The sequence below is a fragment of the Hibiscus syriacus genome, unplaced genomic scaffold (assembly GCF_006381635.1).
Source record: "Hibiscus syriacus cultivar Baekdansim isolate YM2019G1 unplaced genomic scaffold, ASM638163v2 tig00111393_pilon, whole genome shotgun sequence".
NCBI lineage: Eukaryota > Viridiplantae > Streptophyta > Magnoliopsida > Malvales > Malvaceae > Hibiscus > Hibiscus syriacus.
In genome coordinates, this window is record NW_024063079.1 from 507,828 (window position 1) to 532,080 (window position 24,253).

At 36.1% G+C, this 24,253-nt stretch overlaps 1 protein-coding gene and 3 pseudogenes across 1 annotated transcript; 3 read left to right on the forward strand and 1 right to left on the reverse strand.

Annotated features, from left to right (window-relative positions):
• The first annotated feature begins 1,474 nt into the window (after positions 1–1,474).
• On the forward strand, positions 1,475–4,857 carry LOC120160832 (metal transporter Nramp2-like). Its single transcript, XM_039171159.1, has 4 exons — positions 1,475–2,187; positions 2,336–2,472; positions 2,565–3,217; positions 4,385–4,857. The coding sequence occupies exons 1-4, from the start codon at positions 1,580–1,582 to the stop codon at positions 4,613–4,615; spliced, it is 1,629 nt and encodes a 542-aa protein (XP_039027090.1). The 5' UTR covers positions 1,475–1,579; the 3' UTR covers positions 4,616–4,857.
• Positions 4,858–7,321: 2,464 nt separating this feature from the next.
• Positions 7,322–13,344, forward strand: LOC120160822 (annotated as a pseudogene).
• A 1,665-nt stretch (positions 13,345–15,009) lies between these two features.
• Positions 15,010–16,986, forward strand: LOC120160835 (annotated as a pseudogene).
• Positions 16,987–17,329: 343 nt separating this feature from the next.
• Positions 17,330–23,951, reverse strand: LOC120160807 (annotated as a pseudogene).
• Between the last annotated feature and the right edge of the window lie 302 nt (positions 23,952–24,253).

Here is a 24,253-nt window from a genome sequence, read left to right on the forward strand (position 1 = left end):
ATCTGGTGTTATCCCATATAATCCAATACCTAGGAAGATAAGAACTAAGCCTCTAAAACAAAAAGTGAGAGCTAAAACTATGCAGGTTCCCATCGTCACCGTCTCCATAGTCACTTATACAATGCGAACCAGAAGGAATACTAAATTCAAACTTATAATTCTCCCACAACACACCCTGACTTAACAACATATTATTGACCTCAAGTCGACGAGTTGTGCATCAGAAAGTATCGTAACCTGTCAATCGTCAGTGATCTACCTCTACTTTTTCCTCATTTTTCTTCAAAACCTTCGTAATACTCTTCTTTATCATCACAAAAATAAACTCAAATCTAAATCAGAAACAGTCCCACTAAAAGAAAATAGCGACACGAAAGCAAAGATAGAAACGAGAAGATTCGAGATCAAATCCTCTTTATATAACTGGGTGAAATGAAATTTCCTCATCGATTGAAACGATACGTCATTCAACCGCACTAAACATAAGGCGTCGCATATTTAAGTTCCCCGATAAGTTCAAGAAATAATAATTGCGATGATTCCTGGAAACGATCCATTAAATGCTTATAACGCTTCAACGATTAAGTCTTGTGTCAAGTCACTTTATGACATTCCCTTAATCAAGAAGGGATAAATATTGTACCTCCGCCGAACATCTGCCATGTATCATCACCACCCATGCGACTTAAAGCTTCCGAGAAGGAACTTTTCCATAGGTAGGATCCTAAAAGAATATCTCTAGAGAAAAAACTTCGAGGATTCTAGAAAAATAAGTATAACGTCTCCAGTAGACATTGAGTTAACGTCTTAAAAAAAGAATCTCAAAGATCTAATATCGAAAAGTTGTGATTTATTAACATAACCTCTAACAACGTGATCTACCAAAACTAAATCTATTGTTAGTTGACCATATCCACCTAGCATGCCAGTCGAAAGGTAGTCATAATAACCTGACACCATCACTAAGAGTCATTATAAAACCTCTCAATTAAGACTAAGAGAAATAATGCAACCTATATAAAACCACATCACACTCATTTATCTATTTTCTAACTTCTTATGAAGAAAAAATATTTTAACACCGACCAAAGATCGATCTATCATCAATTAAGACTCTCCATTTAAATTAAAAAAATAAATAATCTATCACCATCACAATCCATTTGATCTCATCAATAATTACACTATGATCTAACAAATCATACACGATGACCTATAACCTCGAAAAAGAATATCATGTACAAACTCACCAATTTAATTTATTGAAGTATTATTTCTGTCTTTATTTTTATAACATAATATTTTTATCTAAAGTATCCAACGAATTGTAAGAAATAATTAAAATTTACATGAAAATTTAGCAAAAACGACATCTAATATAAATATTACAATATACCTGATCAAATACGAGACGGTCGTAGCTGGCTTCAGTGGCTTGAATAGAGTAAACTGTTTAATTTAATTTATCACGATATAAGTTTCAACACCTTACCACATTCTACGGTAAAGCTCTACTCCACCACTTGAACAGAACAGTGCCGGCGGCAGCTAAACCAGCAAACAGAATTCACCTCCGACGATGAATTACCCAACCCGAGAGGACGAGTCCTTAAAAGAAGAACCGGACAAGGACAAAGACGCTACGGAGGAATCCGAATCCAAAAGCCTCTTACCATCCCCACCTCCTTCCTCCTCCTCGTCCGATGATGAAAACGAGGTCGCGTTCGAATCCCGAGAGAAAATCGTCATCGTTGACTTGGAAACGCCGGAATCCATCGGAAACGTCGATTATGTCCCTCCTTTTTCCTGGAAGAAGCTATGGATGTTTACAGGACCGGGTTTTTTAATGAGTATAGCGTTTCTAGATCCGGGGAACTTGGAAGGTGATCTACAGGCTGGGGCGATTGCGGGTTACTCTCTGCTTTGGTTGTTGATGTGGGCTACCGTCATGGGCCTTCTGATCCAGTTGTTATCAGCTCGGCTCGGGGTGGCTACTGGCAAGCATCTAGCGGAGCTCTGCCGGGAGGAGTATCCGACTTGGGCTCGTTTTGTTCTATGGTTCATGGCGGAATTGGCGCTCATTGGAGCTGACATTCAAGAGGTTATTGGGAGTGCTATAGCTATCCAAATTTTGAGTAAACGAGCTTTGCCGCTATGGGCAGGTGTCTTAATTACCGCATCGGATTGGTAAAAGTCTTTATCTGGAGTGATATAAATTTAGTTTATTTTGAATCTGAAGTTCTGGTACTTAACTGGGGAAGATCAAGTCTGATTCTATTTAAACTTGTAGATTATTTCACTTCTAACATGTTTTACACCCGCTCTTTGTTTACAGTTTTCTCTTTTTATTCCTGGAGAATTATGGAGTCAGGAAACTAGAAGCTGTTTTTGCTGTTTTAATAGCAACTATGGCTTTATCATTTGCTTGGATGTTCGGTGATACAAAACCCAGTGGGAAAGAACTACTAATAGGTTTGGCTTCTTTTTAAAAACAAAAACAATAATCAGCCCGTATCAAGTTAATATTTCATATATTTATCATTTTATTTTTGCCATTGTTGTAGGTATTTTGGTTCCTAGAATTGGCTCAAAAACAATTCGGCAAGCTGTTGGGGTTGTTGGCTGTGTTATAATGCCTCATAACATATTCTTGCATTCTGCATTGGTACAATCAAGAAAGATTGATCCGAAGAAGAGAGGCCGAGTCCAAGAGGCACTGAACTACTACTCAATTGAGTCATCCATTGCTCTTCTGGTTTCCTTCATGATCAATTTGTTTGTGACGACGATCTTTGCCAAGAGATTCTATGGTACAAAACAAGCGAATAGCATAGGACTAGTTAACGCAGGGCAGTATCTTGAGGAGAAATATGGTGGAGGACTCTTTCCAATTCTCTACATATGGGGTATCGGTTTGCTAGCAGCTGGACAAAGCAGTACAATAACTGGGACATATGCTGGCCAATTTATAATGGGAGGTTTTCTCAATCTTCGTTTGAAGAAGTGGTTGAGGGCATTGGTTACACGGAGCTTTGCAATTGTGCCGACAATTATTGTAGCTATTGTCTTTAATACGTCTGAAGCCTCTTTGGATACCTTGAATGAATGGCTTAATGTACTTCAGTCCATACAGATTCCTTTTGCACTCATTCCACTTCTAACCTTGGTCTCCAAGGAGCAGGTCATGGGGGTCTTTAGGATTGGGCTTATTCTTGAGGTACGCCTTCTGTTTCACTTGTCTTCAATTTTATCTGTACTATCTGTTGATTCACATTAGTGATAGGACTGCAAGTTATAATAACTAGAAGTATCTGCGGTTATCATGTTTGAAATGAAACAATTTTATCTGTACCATCTGTTGCTTCACATTAGTGATAGGTTTGCAAGTTATAATAACTAGAAGTATCTGCGGTTATCATGTTTGAAATGAATACGGAGTCATTTTGTATATGTTAGCATACATATTCTTGACATTTTGATTGCGGAAGAAGATGATTATAAACATGGTCAACTGCCAAAAATTTCTGTTCCCATGCCAACAGTAGCTTGATTCACTTTTATTGCTCTCCATATCAACAAGTTTGTCCTTTAAACACAAGTGATTTGAATTGGTTTTCTACCATGGAAACCTATAGTTTATCAAGTTTGGATACAAGTAATGCAAAACTTGCAACCAAAGGACCCATCTAATATTTCCTTTCACTGATATTCAGTGTGCATTTACTCATCTGGAGGGTCATTGCCCTCATTTTGTCATCACTGTTACTGTCTAGGGCCTAGGCCTACACAGTGGAAAGGAATAAAGCTGGATGATATTTGGTATGCTTGCTTATATGTAGAAAGCATATGTAATGGAGTATTGGAGGGTTATCCTAAATTACCTTACGGAATACACGTTCATTGCTCTTCTTTAGGGATTTCCATTTAGTTATTTATTCATTTGCGAAGTATTTTTAGTACCAAAATTATGAGGATTGCGTTTGTGTTTAAGTTTAGTAGTTTTATGGGGGAGACGGACATCAATTTGTTCTGGAGAGGCTTCCAAAGAACCCTCAATCAAAGGATATTTCACCATAAATTGCATAATTCTTGGAGCTGTATTATTGAAGTGCCCTCAGACTGTAGTTGGAGGTTTTTCTAGGAAATAAACTTCAAAATTTATCTTTCAATTTTATGCGAAACTCGTAAAATCTTAGCCAGCTTTCAGATTTCCATGTTTCGGAAATGGAAACTTGTAGCTAGTTTGTGGCGTCTACAGTTTTGCGGCTGCTTGTAATACTGTTATTGATGATACTTAAGTGAATTAATAGATATCCAACAAATGATTGCATGTATCAATAAAAAAAACATCGCTAAATTTGATGGTTTTTATATTATTTTGCAGAGACTGGCCTGGACTGTGGCTGCCCTTGTAATAGTAATCAATGGGTATCTTTTGTTTGATTTCTTTGTTTCCGAAGTCAAGGGACTCTTGTTTGGACTATTGATATGTATATGGACCGCTGCATATGTGGCATTCATTGTTTACCTTGTTTTACGTGGCGATGCTGTCCCTCCCACTGGTTTCAGGATAGAACTATCCAAGCGTTGTTCCGTAACTGGAAGTCAAAGTTGAGAAAAATGCAGCCATCGCTACGAATAACAACAAAGCACTCTTGTTCGCCAGTGAGCCTGTATACTCATATTCGCCATAGAACGCAGCTGGTCGTCCGAGATCTACATCCTTGAAAGTCAAAGCTGCACAGGGTAATGTTTCATATCATAAATCATGCGAGGATAGCTTTTCTTGAAATTCTCCTTAATTCTTGATGAAGTTGAACCCTTGTACCATAGATTGTACATTGTTGTTTCCCTTGAAGGGACTATACAATATAACAGGAAATGAATATTGCTTTTAGCTTTATTTTCTCCAATAATTTTTTGAGGGAAAAAATAGCCGAGCCGGCATAAGAAAGCGGTTAACTATAGGAACCAACCGACATTCCATGTGGTTTCCACACGCCTCTCTCCTGAGCCTCACATCAAAATGACCGTGGTAGGGTCCCACTCCCACTTTAGAAATTGAATTTCTGAAAATTAATTATCTCATAAATATGAGAATACACATAAACAATGCTATATTCTTCTCTTTTAAATAAAAGAAACGTTCAAAAATAAAACAGATTATTCGCCTTTTTAGAAATAAAGAAAACGCTTCATTCATATTACCGGATGAAACCTGGAATGAAATTGTAGGAGGAAAGAGAGGCCTTCACTGTTGTCTGCAAAAAAAATAGTGTTCTATATTTTCAACGTTTTGGATTTATTCAATTTAGTTCCCGTCAACTGTAAGATCTCAAAGTTTTCAACAGTTGCTTACAATATGGGTAAAGTCACGTGTTCGTTTATACGTTGGTAAGCGTATAATTTTTTAAGATATTTATGTTCAATTTATTTGATATTTATGAATATGTTCATTTTGTATTCATATATATTAATCAGTATAATTTGAACTCCTCGTGCTCAATTTAATCTTTATCTTTGCTAATATTTAAAATGCAATTTAAATATCTGTACGTTGCTTCACATAAATGACAATAGTCAGTAGTGTAGTGCAGCCTGCAAATTATAATAAGAAGCATCTGCAGTAATCATGTTTGAAACTAACACCTAATCATTTTGTATTTATGAGTATAAATATTTGTGCTGTTTCAAACATCATGGTTGCATGATAACAAACATGGGCAACCGCCAGAGGTTATATCAAAATAAAAATCATAATTTGAGTGTTTAGAAAATTATTGACAGTTTTAAATTTTTATATAATTAAATTCAAAATAAAAATCATAATGATGGTCAACAATATTTGATATATATATATATATATATATATATATATATATATATATATATATATATATATATATATATATATATATATATATATATATATATATATATATTTGTTAAAGTAATTTGATATTTTAACGATTGTGTTCTCATATTTTACTATTTTAATTTTTGATATCAACGATAATCAACAGTGCTTATAAATACTTTTGTATGTATATAAGTTTTCATGTGTTAATAATTGATATACAATATGAATATTCAGACATAAATATAGGGCTGTGAACAATATTTAATTATTTTAAGTAATATCTTACCGGCAGCAAATCCTTTTCTTCTATTTCCATTTGATTTATTAGCAGCTGTATCGATTTTTATGTTGGTAGCAAATTGTCAGTATTTATCCTTTTTATTACTTTTTTATATTTTATTTTAATTTTTTATTCAGTTTTTTCTAATTTTCAATAAAAAAAATTGTTTGATTTCTTACTTTTTGCATATTTTGCATATATTCGTATGTTTTTTTTGGCACATTTTAACTCTGTTATTGTGTCATGCTTTATTCTACTCTTGTGACCGTTTCCTATGTCTTATGACACGTTCGCCTACCTCCATGGTAGATATGCGATCGTGTAGAGACTCGCATATCATTATTATCTTATTTGTGATTGTTGATAGTATTTCAATGATTAAATTCCCTTTTATAATTATTTGCTGATGTATCAAGATCTATTTTGCGAAGCAACCTACAAGTTTACTTTGGTTTGTTCGCTACTCCTTCATCATCTCTAAAGCATTTAGTTGGATAAAGACAAACGAATACTATTCACTATTATTGGATTGTTATGAACGATGGACGTCAAATTCGAAAGAAGATTTTAAACCCTTAAATTTTTATTTTATTTTATTTTATGTTTGAGTTTTTTTTATGAATATATTCCTTAAAATTCTATCTCCGATAAAATTATAAGTTAACTTATGTTTAATCTTAAACATAACTTCATTTTCTCATCCAGAATAATAAATTTTACCCCTTCTATGAGTGTACTCTACTAGCATTGAAATTGCACCAAGAGAATGAATTTAAGTGATTACTTCCAAAGATGAAATTAAATTTAATTATTGATCTCGATTTATATTAGGAAATCTTTGTTTCGAACTATAGAAGTATATATGCGAGTTAAGAAAGATTTTAGATATTATTATTATAATTTTCTCATATTATTCAAATATATATATATATATATATATATTGTCATATTTTTAATTTTTATTAAGTAATTTTTATTTTAGAATGAACTAAAATGAGATTTATAATTTAAAATATATTAAAAACTAAAAAATAATATATTTTAATGAGTTAAATTATAAAATAAAATAAATAATAATAAATCCTTAATTTTTGTTGTTGAAAATTTCAAAATTAGTAATATGAAAAGAAGACATTTCCATTTTTAAAGGGAATGCAATCTATTTGTTTGCAGTGGTCTGTCGTCGTTGACCCCCATTCCGTAGCCAAAGTAACGCGCCATGGCTCGAACTTGCCTTCACCTAACTTCGTTCCTTCTAATCGTCACTGCCGTGATCTGCTTCAATTTCTTCACCGTCGATGCGAAACATCATCATCGACGGCTGATGCTCCTTCCTCTACAACTATCATCACGCAACCATTCCCAGCACCGGCACTTGGACAATATCCGCCGTCACCTTCAGCAATCTGGACTCTCTCCTTCCACTCCAAACGCTCACCTGAGACTCTACGATGGTCTCCTTTCCCACGGGTCCCTCTCCTATAAAAAAATGCTCTATTTTTTCTTTTCCTTTCTGATTTTCCGAAATATTGAGTTTTCTTTTTGGTAATTTGCAGTTATTATACTACTCGATTATGGATAGGAACGCCTCCTCAGGAATTCTCTCTTATCGTCGACACCGGAAGTACTGTAACTTATGTTCCTTGCGCCAGTTGTGCACATTGCGGCAAGCATCAGGTTCGGTTTCTTATCGAAGTCGTAAAGTTCAACCTTCCTAATTGTTAATTGTAATTAATCAACTTGAAAATTTCATGCTTTTGTTTTGAATTGAGATTGGGATAATTAATTAACCTTGATCGATTTGAAATTAGCTACTTATTAGTTTAGTAGAATTACAATTAAGTTAAATGGTGTTTTTGTCTTAGACTTTTATCCATCTAATAAGGAATTAGAAATTGATTTACAGATCTGTTAGTTAGAAATTGATTTGAGGAACTGGTGATTTTTTGTCAATATTAATCTCTTGTTGGAATCCAGGATCCAAGGTTCCAACCGGATTTGTCTAGCACTTATCAACCTGTAAAATGCAATCCGAGTTGTAATTGTGATGATGAGAAAAAACAATGCACTTATGATAGACGCTATGCTGAGATGAGTTCCAGCAGTGGTGTACTTGGGGAGGATTTATTTCATTCGGGAATGAGAGTGAACTTGTGCCACAGCGTGCTGTTTTGGTTGTGAAAATAGGGAAACAGGTGACCTTTACAGCCAACGGGCTGATGGTATAATGGGTTTGGGTAGGGGCGGCTTAGTATCATGGATCAACTTGTTGATAAGAATGTTATTGGTGATTCATTTTCTTTATGTTATGGTGGGATGGATGTTGGTGAAGGTGCAATGGTTCTCGGAAATATCACTCCTCCACCTGAAATGGTGTACTCCCATTCAGACCCTTTCCGCAGGTACACTTCCCTTACAGTATTGTATTTGTAGATGCATTTTTCGTAAGAATTCATCTGTTTCTTCTTATTCATTCACTGTATTTTTTTTGAATCTATACAGCCCTTACTATAACATTGAGCTTAAGGAAATGCATGTCGCTGGAAAGCGGCTGAAGTTACCAGCTGGGGTCTTTGATGGAAGGCATGGAACAGTCTTGGACAGTGGCACAACATATGCTTACTTACCAAAAGATGCTTTTGTTGCATTTAGAGATGCTGTAAGATCTATTTGCCTTGAGATTCATGCAAAGTTTAGTTTGTTTGCTAGTCAAGTTCTCTTTCCTATCCTAGGATTAATATTGCTTTACAGTAGCCAGAATTATTGTTTGAGGTTTAGAATAAGTGTTTGGTTTTGCATGTGAGATTTAAAAGAATGGGTTTTGTTCCATTTACATGTTCTCTAATAGATGAATGACTACTCATTTTGTAATTTGTCCTAATCTATGTTACAAGGGATCTGTGGAGAAACTGAGTACAATGTCAAATAAACTAGTTATCCTTATGAAAACTGCTGTTTTTCTTTCTTTCCATGTACTTGGAGATTCTACTTCTTAAATATTGGCACGATCTTTGCAATCATACAATTTCTGGAACTTTTCATTTATGGGTCCTGTTCCTTTCTGAAGTTTAAAGCGTGTTTATTCAGCATGATTATTATCCTTAAGTATGAATGGTCCATTTTTGAAATTGTTATTGGGGAACTGGTCACTGCACTTTGCCAAGGAAAAATAAAGTACTAGTAACTATTAATTGACCTAGTGGAATTTGCATTTGTTTAGTTATTGTAGAATCCCTGAATAATTAAAATGTTCTATGACTGTTGGGGATTGATTCTGTGGTCTAGCCATTTGGATCTAGTATTCCATCAACTGTTGCTTGGTCTGTGCCTCCATCTTGAAGAAAAAAAAAATGTCAGTTACCATGGTTAATCTGTTTTCTTTTCTTTCTTTCTTTTTTTTGTTGTTGTTGAAAAATACGTAATGTTGGTGTGTTCTATACTTTCTCTAACTCAAAATATTCACTGAGACTTTGATTTTATTTGTAACTATTTTTAATTTTTTAAGCTTAACCTATTATTAACATAAATATCAGCATCTATGTACCTGCATTCTAACGTTCAGACCTGTTCTGCATGTTTACCTGGCTTTGTTAATGCAGGTCCTAAGGGAAGTCCATTTTCTCAAAAGGGTTCATGGTCCTGACCCTAATTTTCATGATATATGTGTTTCCGGTGCTGGAAGGTGATGCCAATTACCTTTTTGTTGAATGCTGAAATTTATTCTTCCATTCATCTTAATGGTTTTTCTTGAAATGTAAAACAGGGATGTTTCCCAACTATCAAAAATTTTCCCAGAGGTTGAGATGGTATTAAACAATGGAAATAAGTTATTACTGTCTCCAGAAAACTACCTGTTCCGGGTAATTAATCTTTCATTCTTACAAAAAAAACTTTACTTGCTTGAAGACCAGAATGAGTCCCTGGTTGGTGGCAAAGCTAATTTAAGTGGTTATAAGACATTCTTGCATCATCTATTTTCTATGATAGCTTTTCAAATTGCTATCTAACACGTCTCCTATTTCTGTCTCTTAAATGGTATGCTTTGCAGCACACCAAGCTTAGTGGTGCATATTGCTTGGGAATTTTCCCAAATTCAGAATCGACCACTCTTTTAGGAGGTATGTTTCTTCATTCGTGAAACACAAAGTCCCCTCCCTCCCTCTATGCATGTCCAACTTTGTATGCTTGTTTGTAGCATAGTATGTCATATAGTTTTGGAAAGTCCAAGGTTCCTGCAGTATACATGATGGATCTGTCTGGACCTTATGCTTTTCCAACTCAATATATCCTGTTTGTTTGCATTATTGTGGTGGTAACTCTTACTTTTGTAGTTTTATTTTGCGGCAGGAATTGTTGTCCGGAACACCTTAGTCACCTATGATCGGGGTAATGACAGGATAGGATTTTTGAAAACTGATTGTTCTGAACTGTGGATGAGAGTGCGGTCATCTGTTGCACCAGCTCCTTTAGTCTCCCTAAAAAATGATACTAACAGGGAAATTTCTCCAGCACCAACCCCAAGTGGATCGCCACCAAATGTTTTTCCAGGTGCATGGCATATTACTTACTTCCTCACAATGTTTCCTGTGTTTCTTGGTTTCTTCCCTTGCACCTTTCCATGAATTGATGTATCATGGTCACCATATATGTATTTTCTTCTATATAGGTTAGTAGCTCTTTTCTCATGAATGGAAAAGACAAACAAAATTATGTTTCTCATTTATAATCTGATTTCTAGTCAGATAAACCCATACAAATAAGAAAAGAATGGGGCATGTGGCAGCCTTTTAACCCCACTTATAGTATTAAGAACCTCCACTGCAAGTTATCCAAGATAAACCCTTACAGAATATATATGTTTCTCATTTATAATTTGGTTTCTAGTCATACAAAGTATGTGCGTGCATTTAAAGCTTATTATAGTTGAGATTGCCTAATTTTGGATCACATCCTTTTTAATAATCTTGTTTAGCCTACGATCATCTTTTTGTATTAGCAGAATGAGGTTATTGACACATAGACTGATGATAATCTTAGTAGTTTTAGTGATAGTGACGCAAGCCTTTATACAAATTGATCTTGCAAATGTACGTTTCCTCTGATGATATTGTCTCTCCAAACATGATAATCAGGTACATTTCATATTGGATTTATAACATTTGACATGTCAATTAGCACAAATGATTCCAAATCAAAGCTCAACTTCAAGGAGCTTGGAGAATTGATTTCCAAGGAACTGGAAGTTGATAATTCACAGGTGCAGCTGAATTACTTTGACTTTAACCATGTTTTTAGGCCTTGTGGGAATTAGATTTGAGGCTGTCATTGGAGTGCCTTTAAAATATTTTATTTATCGCTTCACTTTCTTAGGAAGAAATATCCTATTTGGTTATTGGTGCAATGTAATCTAAAAATCATATTTCTAACCATGATGTCTTGTATATTGAATCATAGTTGGAATTTTGTGGTTTTGTCAGTACATGTTACTTGCAGATTTAAGTATATGTGTTCACCTGTCAAGTAGCCTACTAGCCCACTCAAAGTTTGGATGGGATGGGCTTAGACAGAAAAGGTGGGCCTGATAAAAAACCATCCGGGCCCAGACAAGTGTAACAAGTGTCCCTGTATGTTGCTCTATGTTTGACAGAAAAGGGAACTCCCAAGGGTCATTTTAGAATTATAGGTCTATCCATCAGTGTAACAAGTGTCCCTGTATGTTGCTCTATGTTTGACAGTCATCAATTTGCCTTTATCTGTTTTGCCATATTTATGTGATTGGTTAAATGTTTCAGGTTCGCCTGCTGAATGTCACTTCCAAGGGAAATGAATACCTTGTTAGATGGGGCATTTTTCCTGCTTCACCTGCTAATTATATTTCTAATTCCACTGCATCGGTATTACCGCTACTGAGATACACATATTTGCGAGTTGAAATTCTGTCTTCCATCTATTTTCCACACCATTGATCTTATTTTCCATTATCATGTGCAGAGCATCATTTTACGCTTAAGGGATCACCGTATGCAGTTTCCTGAGAGATTTGGGAATTATAATTTGGTTGAATGGAATGCTGAACCTCAAAGGAAGTCGTATGTTTCTTTTTCCGTTCCTTCTTCATTATTCCTTTTATGCTTTTTACTAGTGTGGATTGAATTGGCTAGTATTTTATTGTGGTGAACAAATCTTTGGACCATGAAGTTAGGGTCACAGTCGAATAGTAGGGCTAGGATGACAGAATGCTATTGATAATAGAAAGATGAAGTGGGTTGGCAATACAGTTGTAGTTGGGCTGGTTCTGCAATGGAAAGGTATCCTTTAGCACTATTGTTGCATTTCAGGATATGATAATTACGATTTAGGAGGGATGTGAGGGGCACATATGCCGGCTATGCATTGCACCCCTTGGTTAAACCATTTTAGTAGACCATGATATTTGCAGTAGTATCTAATACCTGTCAAGGTCCAGTTTAGGACTTAAGGTATATTTACCTGAACCGAGACAGATGTGTAACCCACGGGTTGTTCGCTACAGTGAAATCTTATGAAAATAGGGTCTTAACAATCATGTTCATGTGGCTTCAAGTCTGAACCTGGGTCCAATGCAATAACAATAGAAACAGGAATCTGTACATCCATACGGATTTAGAGCAGTACCGCCTGAGTTTTTCTTTTTTCTTATTCTGAGGATGTTTCTTTCCTACCATCCATATATATTGTTTCTTATGGTATAGCTTGGGTTCTTACTGGAGCTTCACAGGTCATGGTGGCGACATCACTTTGTAGCCCTGGTACTCGGATTTATTGCAACTCTTAGTTTGTCAGCTATTGGGATATGGTTATTTGTTCGACACAGGCGACAATCAATCACTGCTTATGAGCCGGTTGCTTCCCCTATTGCGGAGCAAGAGCTTCAACCTCTTCAATCTTAACCGCAGAATTGTTTGGTGCATAGTTCTCTTGTATAATATATAACTTTTGCATACAATGCGTGCTTTTGGAGTTGCTCAGATCGACGATGTTGGATGAGGTAATGAAATATTTAACCCATTGTAAACTGCCTTTTTAGAGAAAAAAAGAAGAAAAGAAACCAGTATAGAGAATATATGACACAGGATGATCATATATGTATTTTCTTTTCACTGTCAATATGTGCAAACATCAAGTAATTAAAATCAATTTTTTTCCATTTGGTTTGGTAGACCCATATCCATATGTATTTTCGTATGATTAATGTCAAAGGGTTGAGAATTATATTTGAACATATATTACCTTGTATTTACTTCAACATTAATTAAAAAAAAACTATACAACCATCCTAAGAGGTTGAAACGTAGAAGAAAGAAACTGGAGTTTACAAGAATAAGAAGCGGCGGAGAAATTAGGTCTTGATGAGAGAGATGGCATTCGGATTGGACCATTAATAATTACATAAATATGTCGTACATATTTTTTCATGGTAACTTGTGATTAAATTAGATGCAGAATAATACATATGCTAGCTCATAGAATTGGTGGAACAAATTGATCCAGCAACATATTTAACATATGAAGTTGTGACTCTCTTTTTGTATTGTGAAATAAACTATAACCAAGAAATCTAAATAAGGACACGCTTTAGCTAAGAAGAATAAAAGAATTACCACAATTAGGTTTGTGTGCTTGGAAATATAATGGTTGAATTGAGTGCATGAAATAGTAAAATGGGGAAATGATGATGATTGCAATCGATTTGTGTGTATCAAGTATGCTTGTTAAGTGCTCTTTAGCCATATCATTATCAACACTATCGGTGGGCGTGATTGTCTACGAAAGCTCTAAATTAATCACCTACATATATTTATTTACACAGCGTGTAAAATATTTACACTGTAAAATTTAAAATTTAAATCCAAAACCCTTATGGATGGTAAGTAACCATGTGTGATATACAGGAGATAAATAATTTATTCTTTCTGTTTCAGATGAAAAATAGTTACAAGTAATTTTTTAGTTTATCCCATAACAAATACAAAATTAATTGAATTTAGATCTTAATATTTTTCTTTTATAATTCGGTTTAATTTTCAACAAACGAATTTCATATAAAAAATTGAAATCGAACAGAATCATGAAATCATATATCTAAACCAAACTTAGACAAAATTGTAAAATTTAAAACTAAAAATCAAATTAAATCGTATAATTCAATTTAGATCAAATTTTCATTTTTTTTTAAATTTCGTTGCTGAGACCTAATTAATATTCTTAAAATTAGTTTCCTAGTTGGAGTATGAATTTAAAACCATGGTAAGTATTGAAAGAAAAAACATGGCACTTGTTGAAGGAGAAAATAGAGAAATTACATCATCAGTTAACGACGTCAGTTTTGGGAACAAAGTTGAGGAAGACGTTGAATATTTTGGAAATACATACACCATATTCATAAATTTGATAAACTTCGAGAAGTATTTATGCGATTATCCCTAAACTGTTTTTCTAGAGGGACGTTATAGAAAGAAATAATAAAAAGAAAGGGTAGTAATTACAACCTATTTCCAACATTATGAAGACGTCACTCCAGGCGGCATCGCATGCTCACAATTGATTATTATTAATCCCACTATCCCTTTATAATTTTAATCATTATTATACGAATCAAATGATTTTAATAATTAAAGAATTATTATCATTTTTAAAGATTTTAAATTTAAGTATTATATATAGAGAAATAAATGTTTAATATTAAATAATTAAAAATATTTAAACAATACAACCTTTACATTAAAAAAATATTTCATTATCGTAAAGAACGTATACCCAATTATATCCTAAACAATAAAACTACACGTAAAATATAAATGTAAATATATTAAAATAGTATCAATTTTAATCTTTCTTTCTTCTCTTGTACACTTTTGCAGTTTCTCTTGGCGCGCTTCAGTACCAGAAGAAGGGTTACGAAGCTTAACGTTAAACTCTTACCAGTTTTCAGTTTTCGTCCTCAAAATGGAGAGAAAGAAGGGGTCGTCTCCGGGTCTGTCTCGAGCTAAAAGTCCGGCGAGGAGTGCACCACCAATGTCGAGCTTACTGCGGCGTCGGAGTAAGAATTACAGCCACCATCCGGAGTCGTTTTTCTTTAGGTCGGGGGGGTTGAGGCCGGCGGAAGCTTTGTCGCCGTTGAAAGAAGGTCCCGATCCGGATGGAACGGACGGTGAAGATTCGAGGACGGAAGGTAGGTGGGCCCAGTGGATGAAAGGTCAGCTGTCACGCGGTCCTTCCGTTTCGTCCTCGACGTGTAAGCGCTCCGATCTGAGGTTGTTGCTTGGAGTCTTGGGTGCGCCGCTCACGCTGGTTCATGTTAGCGCGTTGGAGCCTTTTCCTCACCTTAGCATTAAGACACCCCAATTGTGAGCTTCCCGGACCGCTTTGTTCTCTTATGCTGCATTCATTACGTTGGTTTAAAAGCTTAATTTAAAATAATAATAAAAACAGGTGAAATTCTCAGAGAATGTGGTGGATTTTGTTTATTAAATTCCTCTGCTAAAATTGTTGATGGAATCAATACTAAGATGTTCATTTTGATATAGGAATCAAATGAGACGACTTCATTTGCATAGTGTTTGGTTTGCTATTTCAGGAGAAATAAAGCTAAATTGAAGAATTTGATTTTTTGCTCTAGATTTCCAGGGAAGGAATTATCTGTAATGTGTTTTATGATGTAATTTTTCCAGGAATCTGCATCTGCTCAGTACATATTGCAGCAGTATACTGCTGCTTCAGGTAGGCAAAAGCTTCAAAACTCCATCCATAATGCTTACGCAATGGGTAGGGTGAGAATGATAGCTTCTGAGTTCGAGACGGCTAACAAGGTCATGAAGAACCGGAATTCTTCGAAAATAGCAGAATCCGGCGGGTTTGTCTTGTGGCAAATGAACCCGGACATGTGGTACGTCGAGCTCACACTTGGCGCTAGCAAGGTTCAGGCAGGTTGCAATGGGAAGCTTGTGTGGTGGCATACTCCTTGGCTTGGTGCACATGCTGCTAAAGGGCCTGTTAGACCACTCCGCCGGCACTTCAGGTAACGTCAATGTCTTGCTTGCTTTTAAATTTCTCTCTCCTTATGCTTAATCATTCACCAATGGTACGAAACTGTATTCTTTGTTCAGGGTCTTGATCCGAGAACAACAGCAAGCATGTTTACAAATGCTAGATGTAGCGGTGAAAAGAATATAAATGGGGAGGCCTGTTTCATCCTCAAGCTTTGTGCTGATCCTGCGATGTTGAAGGCCAGGAGTGAAGGACCTGCTGAGATCATTCGACATGTTTTATTTGGCTACTTCAGCCAGAAAACAGGCCTTCTTGTGCACTTGGAAGACGCATTTAACCCGGATACAGAACAGCGGTGGAGACGCTGTGTACTGGGAGACTACAATCAATTCATTTCTCGAGGACTACAGACCTGTTGAAGGAATAATGATTGCTCACTCAGGTCGCTCCGTTGTGGCCCTTTTCCGGTTCGGAGATACTGCAATGAGCCGCACTCGGACCAGGATGGAAGAAGTATGGGCAATAGAAGAAGTGGCTTTCAATGTTCCAGGGCTGTCCGGTGACTGTTTCATACCTCCGGATGAAATAAGATTGACCTGTGAATTCTCTCGAGATCCGAGGGTAAAATCTTCTGTGGCTACTGTATCGTATCGAGCCAAAGTTGGTAAGCTAGATTAAAGTTCATCATGACCTATTTTATGTAGAAGATGGCTACTCAAAGAAGAGGGCTTTTGGCAAAGTTGAACACAACTTTTGACTGGATGTAATAGTTTTAGTTGGCTAACTGGTTAGAAGGTAAAGTCAAAAAGTGTAGCCTGTCTGTTATTGGATAATGTGGCTTTTAATTTGTAAAAACAGCACAATGATCCTTCTTAATTTTCGTAGGATTAAAATGTATCACATGTCTGTATTTTTCTTTATTGTTCGAATCTTAATTCACCAACTTTGCAAAATAATTGTCGTACCGGAAAAAAATCAGTCCGTATTAATTACAAAAAAAGAATGAACAAGAAATAATGCAGCTTCTGAGGACTGGTTAATGGAGTAAAATCAGGTTAACACTGCCGCTGAAAAACCAAGAAATTCCGGTTATCCTGCTGTTTTCTTCATAAAATTCTCTACAACTGAGCTGAAGATAGAGCCATGAACGTCTCAAAATCCATTATCTGTAGAAAATAGCTTGTGGAAAACACTGAGACATCAAGTATAAAGGTGCATCATAATCACTCAGCTGCAGCCTCGGAACGGGTTTTGTCATATAAGCGATAAATCAGTGTAGACTTAGACATTTGGGGCTCCCTTTCCAGAACCGCAATCACATCCTTAACAGAAATAGCACGGGCCACACAGGTCGAGACACCTTGGTTCCGGCCAGATTTCCTACTCGACCCTGATGAAAGAAAGTAGAGTGAAAAACAATCCAAATAGAGCAGACAAGACCGAAACCATCCTCCCCTTGGGGAGGAATCTCGATAACAACTGGGTAACATAAGAAATAAGCAGAAAGTAATAGTCGCATGATGATACAGTTCAACACATGGGGCAGGAATGATTTATTTTCAAAAAAAAAAAATTAGACACTCAACTTTTATTTTAAGCCAGGAATATCATAATCATAATATAGACACCGGAATTATACCTAGTATCAGCACCATTTATACAAGTACATTTGCATTACACAGCCTTCAAATGCTTAAAACTGATATTAACAAATAATACGTATGTTCAGATCAAAAACCAAATTCCTAGTTACTAAGCAAATCTTAGCATATGATGCTTATTGCTCCCAGGTTTGCTGCACACACAGGTTTTATAGTTCGAAAATCGAATTAATTTCATGTAAATCGCATTACCTACTAACTAGCAATCAATACGATCAAACATAATGGCAACTGATTCCAACTTGTTGGGTTGTATTCAAGCATTCATACATGGCACTGCCATCTAATGCAATGGTATGCATGATAAAATTTACAACCATATTAACTGTAAACCAAAAGATCTAGCCATGAACCAAGCTTACCAGATACAGGAGGACTGAGTGGGGCCCCTCTTCTCCGATTCTTGGTTGTCCCTTGTATGCTTTCCAGATGCAGATAGAGACCTGCGGTTCACATCTTTACCTGCTGCTGAATCAGTTCCCCCCTCGCGTTTCTGGCGGGCTTGCTCAGCCATAAGTTGCCATTTTGACAGCATGTCATCCCCTCCAACTGCAGCCCGTGCGGCAACATTTGCAGCAGTGGACCTCATCTTGTCATCCTCCTCCTTGTTTAAAATGCTTGGGAAAATTACCCCTGAATAATACCTTTAGGTGGCGTTTGGTTCGCTAAGGGAATTGGAATCTGTTCAGGAATTGGAATCTGTCAGGAATTAGAATCTAATTCCATATTCTGTTTGGTTGGCAGGAAATTGAATTAGAATCTAATTTCATATTCTGTTTGGTTCGTAGACATGCTAGATGAATTTGATTTCAGTAATATAAAATGACATGATTGTCTTTCTTATTTTTTTTTGCTTAATTTTAGTTTGTTTTATAAATTACATGTAGTAATATATTTATAAAAAATTTTAAAAATTAAATTTTAATTTTATTGATTGATTATTCATTTCAATAAATTATAAAAATCATACTAATAAACATCATAAGTTAAAATCATCTCAATTAGGGATGGTCATGGGTCGGGTTGGGTCGGGTTTTTGGTCCACCCGACCCGACCCGACAAAAATAAAGTTTCACTCGACCCGACCCGAATATATGAATTAGAAACCCGACCCGACCCGAAATAATAAAAAAATATTTTTATTCCATAAAACAATGACTTAATTGGAAAAAAATATATATAGAGGGGTATTATTGTAATTATTTCTAAATATATAAGGTAAAATTATATATTTTTTGGGTCGGGTCGGGTATTTTTCACCCTAAACCCGAACCCGACCCGAATATCACACTAAAAAAAAACCGACCCGACCCGACCAAAATAAAGTTTCGCCCGACCCGTATATATGAATTAGAAATCCGACCCAACCCGAAATAATAAAAAAAAATATTTTTATTCAATAAAAACAGTGACTTAATTGAAAAAAATTATATATAGAGGGGTATTATTGTAATTATTCCTAAATATATAATGTAAAATTATATATATTTTCGGGTTGGGTATTTTTTACCCTATACCCGAACTCGACCCGACCCTAATATCACACTTAAAAAAACCGACCCGACCCGACCAAAATAAAATTTCACCCGACCCGAATATATGAATTAAAAACCCGACCCGACCCGAAACAATAAAAAAATATTTTTATTCAATATATAAATAAGTGACCAAAAGATTGATGAGAGTAGTATGGTCAAATTTCAATTCCCTCTAAGAAGAGAATTGAATTTCATCATAAAATGGATGAAATTCACTTTCCTCATTTGGTGGAAAGTTGAAGCCATGAGGGATTCCAATTCCCTTGAAAAACTTGAACCAAACGTAAAAAAGTGGTAGAATAGATTTCAATTCCCCTAATTCCAAAGAATTCATGTCAACCAAACGCCACCTTACCACTTTTACTCGACCATCATCTTTTCCTTGTCCCCGTCAACTGTAGTCTCGGCATCAGGCTGCATCCACGAATATTTGACAAATACAATGTTAAGCAGAAATATTCAATACCTCAATCTTATGTCTATTGGTGCATTCATTCCCATTATTAATCTCTCAGTACTTTTTTTAATGCCTTACGGATAATCATATCTCTAAACAGAAACGGCACCCACGTCATTAAGTTTCCGCAGCTTCTCTGTCTCAGCTTGCTTTTTCTCCCATTCTTCCCTAGAATTCTGGTTCATCATCATAATTTGCTGTCGAACATCTGAGGTGATAATTGTCCGGTGCCCAGGCTTCTCAACATCAACCTGCTACAAGAGATTTATCCCGAATTAGAAAGATATATAAGAAAATCTGTGTTAATTCAGAGGAACTGAGGCTGACCTGTTTTGATAGTCTGATTAAATTGCATAGCAGCCCATGCATTCTTTCCTCCATACACTAGAGATTCAGATATATAAGGACATATATTAATGAATTATAAAGAAAAAAGGGTAAGAAGCTAGCCTCTTACCAGGGACAAGCATCGTTCAACATCATTGCTTATATTCTTCAAACCACTTTTGGCCACTTCATGAGGACGCATAAATAACATGAAATAGCAAGAAAGATGCAGCTTATAATGACAAAACAGACTGTAAAAAGAAACACTTTAGACCAGGGAAGTGTAAAGAATATTAACTAATTTCAGCCAGTTTCTTCTGCAAAGGGATTTTCTGCAAGATAACTCTTTCTTCTTCTTCTTGAACAATCCTTCTTGATGCTTCTGAAACTCGACTCTCATCCCTGGGGCCAGAAAATAGTTGCTCCTCCTCTTCCTATTTGATAGCAAAATGCCAAAAGGATGTGACTTATATTTTAGGCCTTATATTTCTTTACATAACTACTTATGAATTAATTTTAGGAAGAGATGACCGTAAAGTACTGTACCCTGAGATTCACTCCGCTGACAGCAGTTACATCATTCAGTTGTTCAATGCTCTGATCTGAAAAGCCTCCAGATACTTTTGCCTTCCTACTGCTGGAAATAAAAAATTATGTAATAGAAAGGAATCAACTGATTGTTAATTGACCTTGATAATCATTCCAGGCTACAATGTAACATATTTAACCTTGACAATGGTGGTGATGAACCAAGAGCTTCAAGCAACTTTTTCTGGCCAACACAGGTTTTTTTTTGAGGTGCTCTTAACTGAATATAGAAAGAACGTGGAAATTTGACAAAAGAAGCAAGGAGTCGGTCATAAGCATGCACTTCACTAGGGAAAACATTATATGTAGAAAATTTTAAATATGTGAACACAAGTAAATAAAATACAAGAATAATATCATATATATATAACTACATGTTTCAGCCACCCAGTTATGTAGGATAGATTTTGGGATGTTTTCCTAACAGCTAAGGAATTTAATCAAACAAGTTAGCAAGAATGCCTCGTGATTCATTAACATATATCAAGGTAACTTGACCTAGAAAAAACAAAAGGGAAGAAAAGCCCAAGACTATCCACAAACAACTCAATCCTGACATCACATTGGTTATCCCTAGCCATTCATGCACATGAGGACTTCATAACTAAAGAAAGTATCATTCTTAGATGGAAGATATTTAATGAACAAATTTTCATGTAAACTTTTAGACAGGTGTTACTTCTGATAGAAATCAGCAAAAGCATCCACAACCATAGTTCAAGATATCGCAACAAGAAAACATAGACTAAGATGAAATTACTGGGACATTAGAATCCATTTGTGTCGGGATGGAAGGAGAAACCAAGTTAGGAGGAACCACACTAGTAGGTGTTGAGAAGCCAATTCTCGAAGACTGCTTCTCTAAAAACTCATCCTTGGGAGTAGCTGTAACTGCATTTCCCTCTTCAATAATCGAGGTAGATGACCCTGGAGCTGCAGAAAAATACGGTCCATGCTGCTCCCCCGCACCTTGATCAACAGATTCCTGCTTCACGTACGTCACAGATGACAAAGTGCCAGGATTCAGCTCCTTACTTGATGAGGGTTGCCAAGAAACAGAACTGCCAGAAAAGTGAGACATAGATCCACCCTGCAACCTATTTGGGTCATTAGTCGAGTTTTGCTTCTCAAGCTTAGGCCCACTCATCATGTTCATTGCCTGGGTTGGTCCTCCTACAGGATTTGATCCCGAGCTTTGGTTATGTGCAATTTGTCTAATTTGTGAATCATGAGGTTGCGGCTTTAGACAAGAACCTGAATTACTAACATTTGACCCAGTGTACGTGTAATAATTACTACTCCCATACATAGCAAAAGAAGTTTGTGTGAAATTCAAATGTTGTTGTTGTTGTCGTTGCTGCTGCTGCTGCTGCATGTTAATTCCTTGTCCTGGAATTGAAGCACGATCTCTTTCTTGATTCACAGAGGTTGAACTGGAGGAAGGATTTTGGCTTCCTAACACACCAAAGCGAGAATCGGATTGACGATCCATCTCTTGAGATTTCTGAACCTTGTTTTCAATGGATATATAACATGAATTAGTCTGCATGAGGACCGCAGGAGGGGGAGGATGAGATGAATTGGTGGGAGAATTAGGGCCTTTTTGGTGCAGCTGAGCCAATGAATGTGGACCACCGAACTGTGTGGCGCCAACAACTGACGGCATTCGTGGAGTATTCGACTGTACTGCAACCTGAGACTGTAGTGGGACTTGGCTGGAGTTCATCTGGAAATATGGATATGAATTTTAGCTAGTTATCAAAATTAACATACGATTAACTAAAGAATAAGTCCTTAGTCTAATACATAACACGTCTGTACTCACCTTCACTTGTAACTTATTAACTGCCAACCTCAGTGTCTCTCATGTGCCCGACAAATCCATCTTTCGCAATTTCATTTTTCTAACAGTTAAACACAACAGAAAATTCAGAATAAGAGACAAGACAAAATCCATCCTGGCTGTTGCACCCCTTACTCAAGAAACAGTATAATTGTAGCAAATGGATTGAGGTTAGAAATCTACCTTTAGTTTACCATACAGAGTGTGAAGCTGCATTGCCCTGTCTTTACCAAGTTGGGGCAGTAAGGAAGGCAACAGCACAGCAAATGGAACCTGTTTTCCTCGATTCACTTGATTATTTGGCTGCTCCGTGCCACTGGCCTGTTGATTACTCATCTTCTGTAATTTTGCATAGTGTGATTCACTGTCTTGATTATTGGCTCTCTCCAGTTCACGTGGGATAGAACTTCGTTCAGTAGTCTCAATCCCAGTCATTTGAGGAACCTGAGAAGGAACTTGTTCAGCTACTAGTTGATGATGATCTTGGGGTTGTTTTTGTTGCGGTGGTAGATGATTAACCTGGGACAGAGCATCATTTAGCTGTTGTAGACTCCCCATAAGAAGAGCTCCCTGTTGCTTTTGCTCCATTTCAGACGAGCGCAGCTGTTGTTGCTGCGCCTTTTGAACTGCTTGTTGATTTTGAAAGTAGGTGTTCCCCTCTTGACCCATTGTTGGCCATTGTGCAAGTGACTGACTAGAAGCTCGATTGCTTCCTTGAGACAAAACTGTTGCACTTTAAAAATCATCCGGGAATTTCCCAGTAGAAGCAATTCAACAATTAGAACTAACATAAAAGGAAAGCCAATGACATTCTCAATTAGGATCTTTACAGTCGAGGCATAGACACTTCTATTAGCGGAGTGTCCCAGTATTAAGTATGGCTCAAACACGAGGGGAAACGTATCGGACATGCGAGGACACATAAAATAAAATCGACACCGTCAAAATACTATCGGAAAGCAAATTTCAGGAAAGCAAAAATTGGACAATATACATTATTACTGAATTTAATTCTATTGTAACTATTTCTGAAACCAAATTCAGATTCACTGCCTTTCAAATTGGAAACCAAATTACTGCAAAACAGAAATGAAAACCAAAATTAAAAAAAAAAAAAAGATACCAGCATTTGAATCAGGTGGCTGAGAATTGGATGCATCGCCTTCAATATCTCGGTTCAAGGCGGCCTGGAACGCCTCAACGTCAGCTCCAGAATGCATAGACTCGTCCTATTATCAGTTTAAAAGAAAAGAAAACAGAAAACACATAATGAATAACTTGAAGTTATTACGAATTACATAAATATTGCAGGGAAAGAAAAAAAATAGAAACCTCATCTTCTTCAAAGAATTTTACAATGGAAGGGTCCATTGCGGTTGGTAGTCCGGTGATCAACTTACAATGTAAAAGAAATAAAACAATACCAAGAAGGGAATTTTAAAATGAAAATACGAGAGAGTATTTTTTTTACAGTGGATCGAGAAAACAGGGAAGTTGCTTCATAGACCAGAACTAACTGATTTTCAGATCAACTGTTGACCCGGTTTGTAACGGGTCAAACCCCATTAATAAATATCGGTTGATGCCCCAATTACGCCTCTATTCTACTATTTTTCTTTTAAATTAATATTGGTTGATTGTATATAAATTTTGCCGTTTACTAAACATAAATA

Coding starts and splice junctions, on each gene's coding strand:
- LOC120160832 (XM_039171159.1), top strand. CDS start 1,580: ATGAATTACCCAACCCGAGAGGACGAGTCCTTAAAAGAAGAACCGGAC. Junction 2,188..2,335: donor TTAATTACCGCATCGGATTG/GTAAAAGTCTTT, acceptor CTTTGTTTACAG/TTTTCTCTTTTTATTCCTGG. Junction 2,473..2,564: donor TGGGAAAGAACTACTAATAG/GTTTGGCTTCTT, acceptor CCATTGTTGTAG/GTATTTTGGTTCCTAGAATT.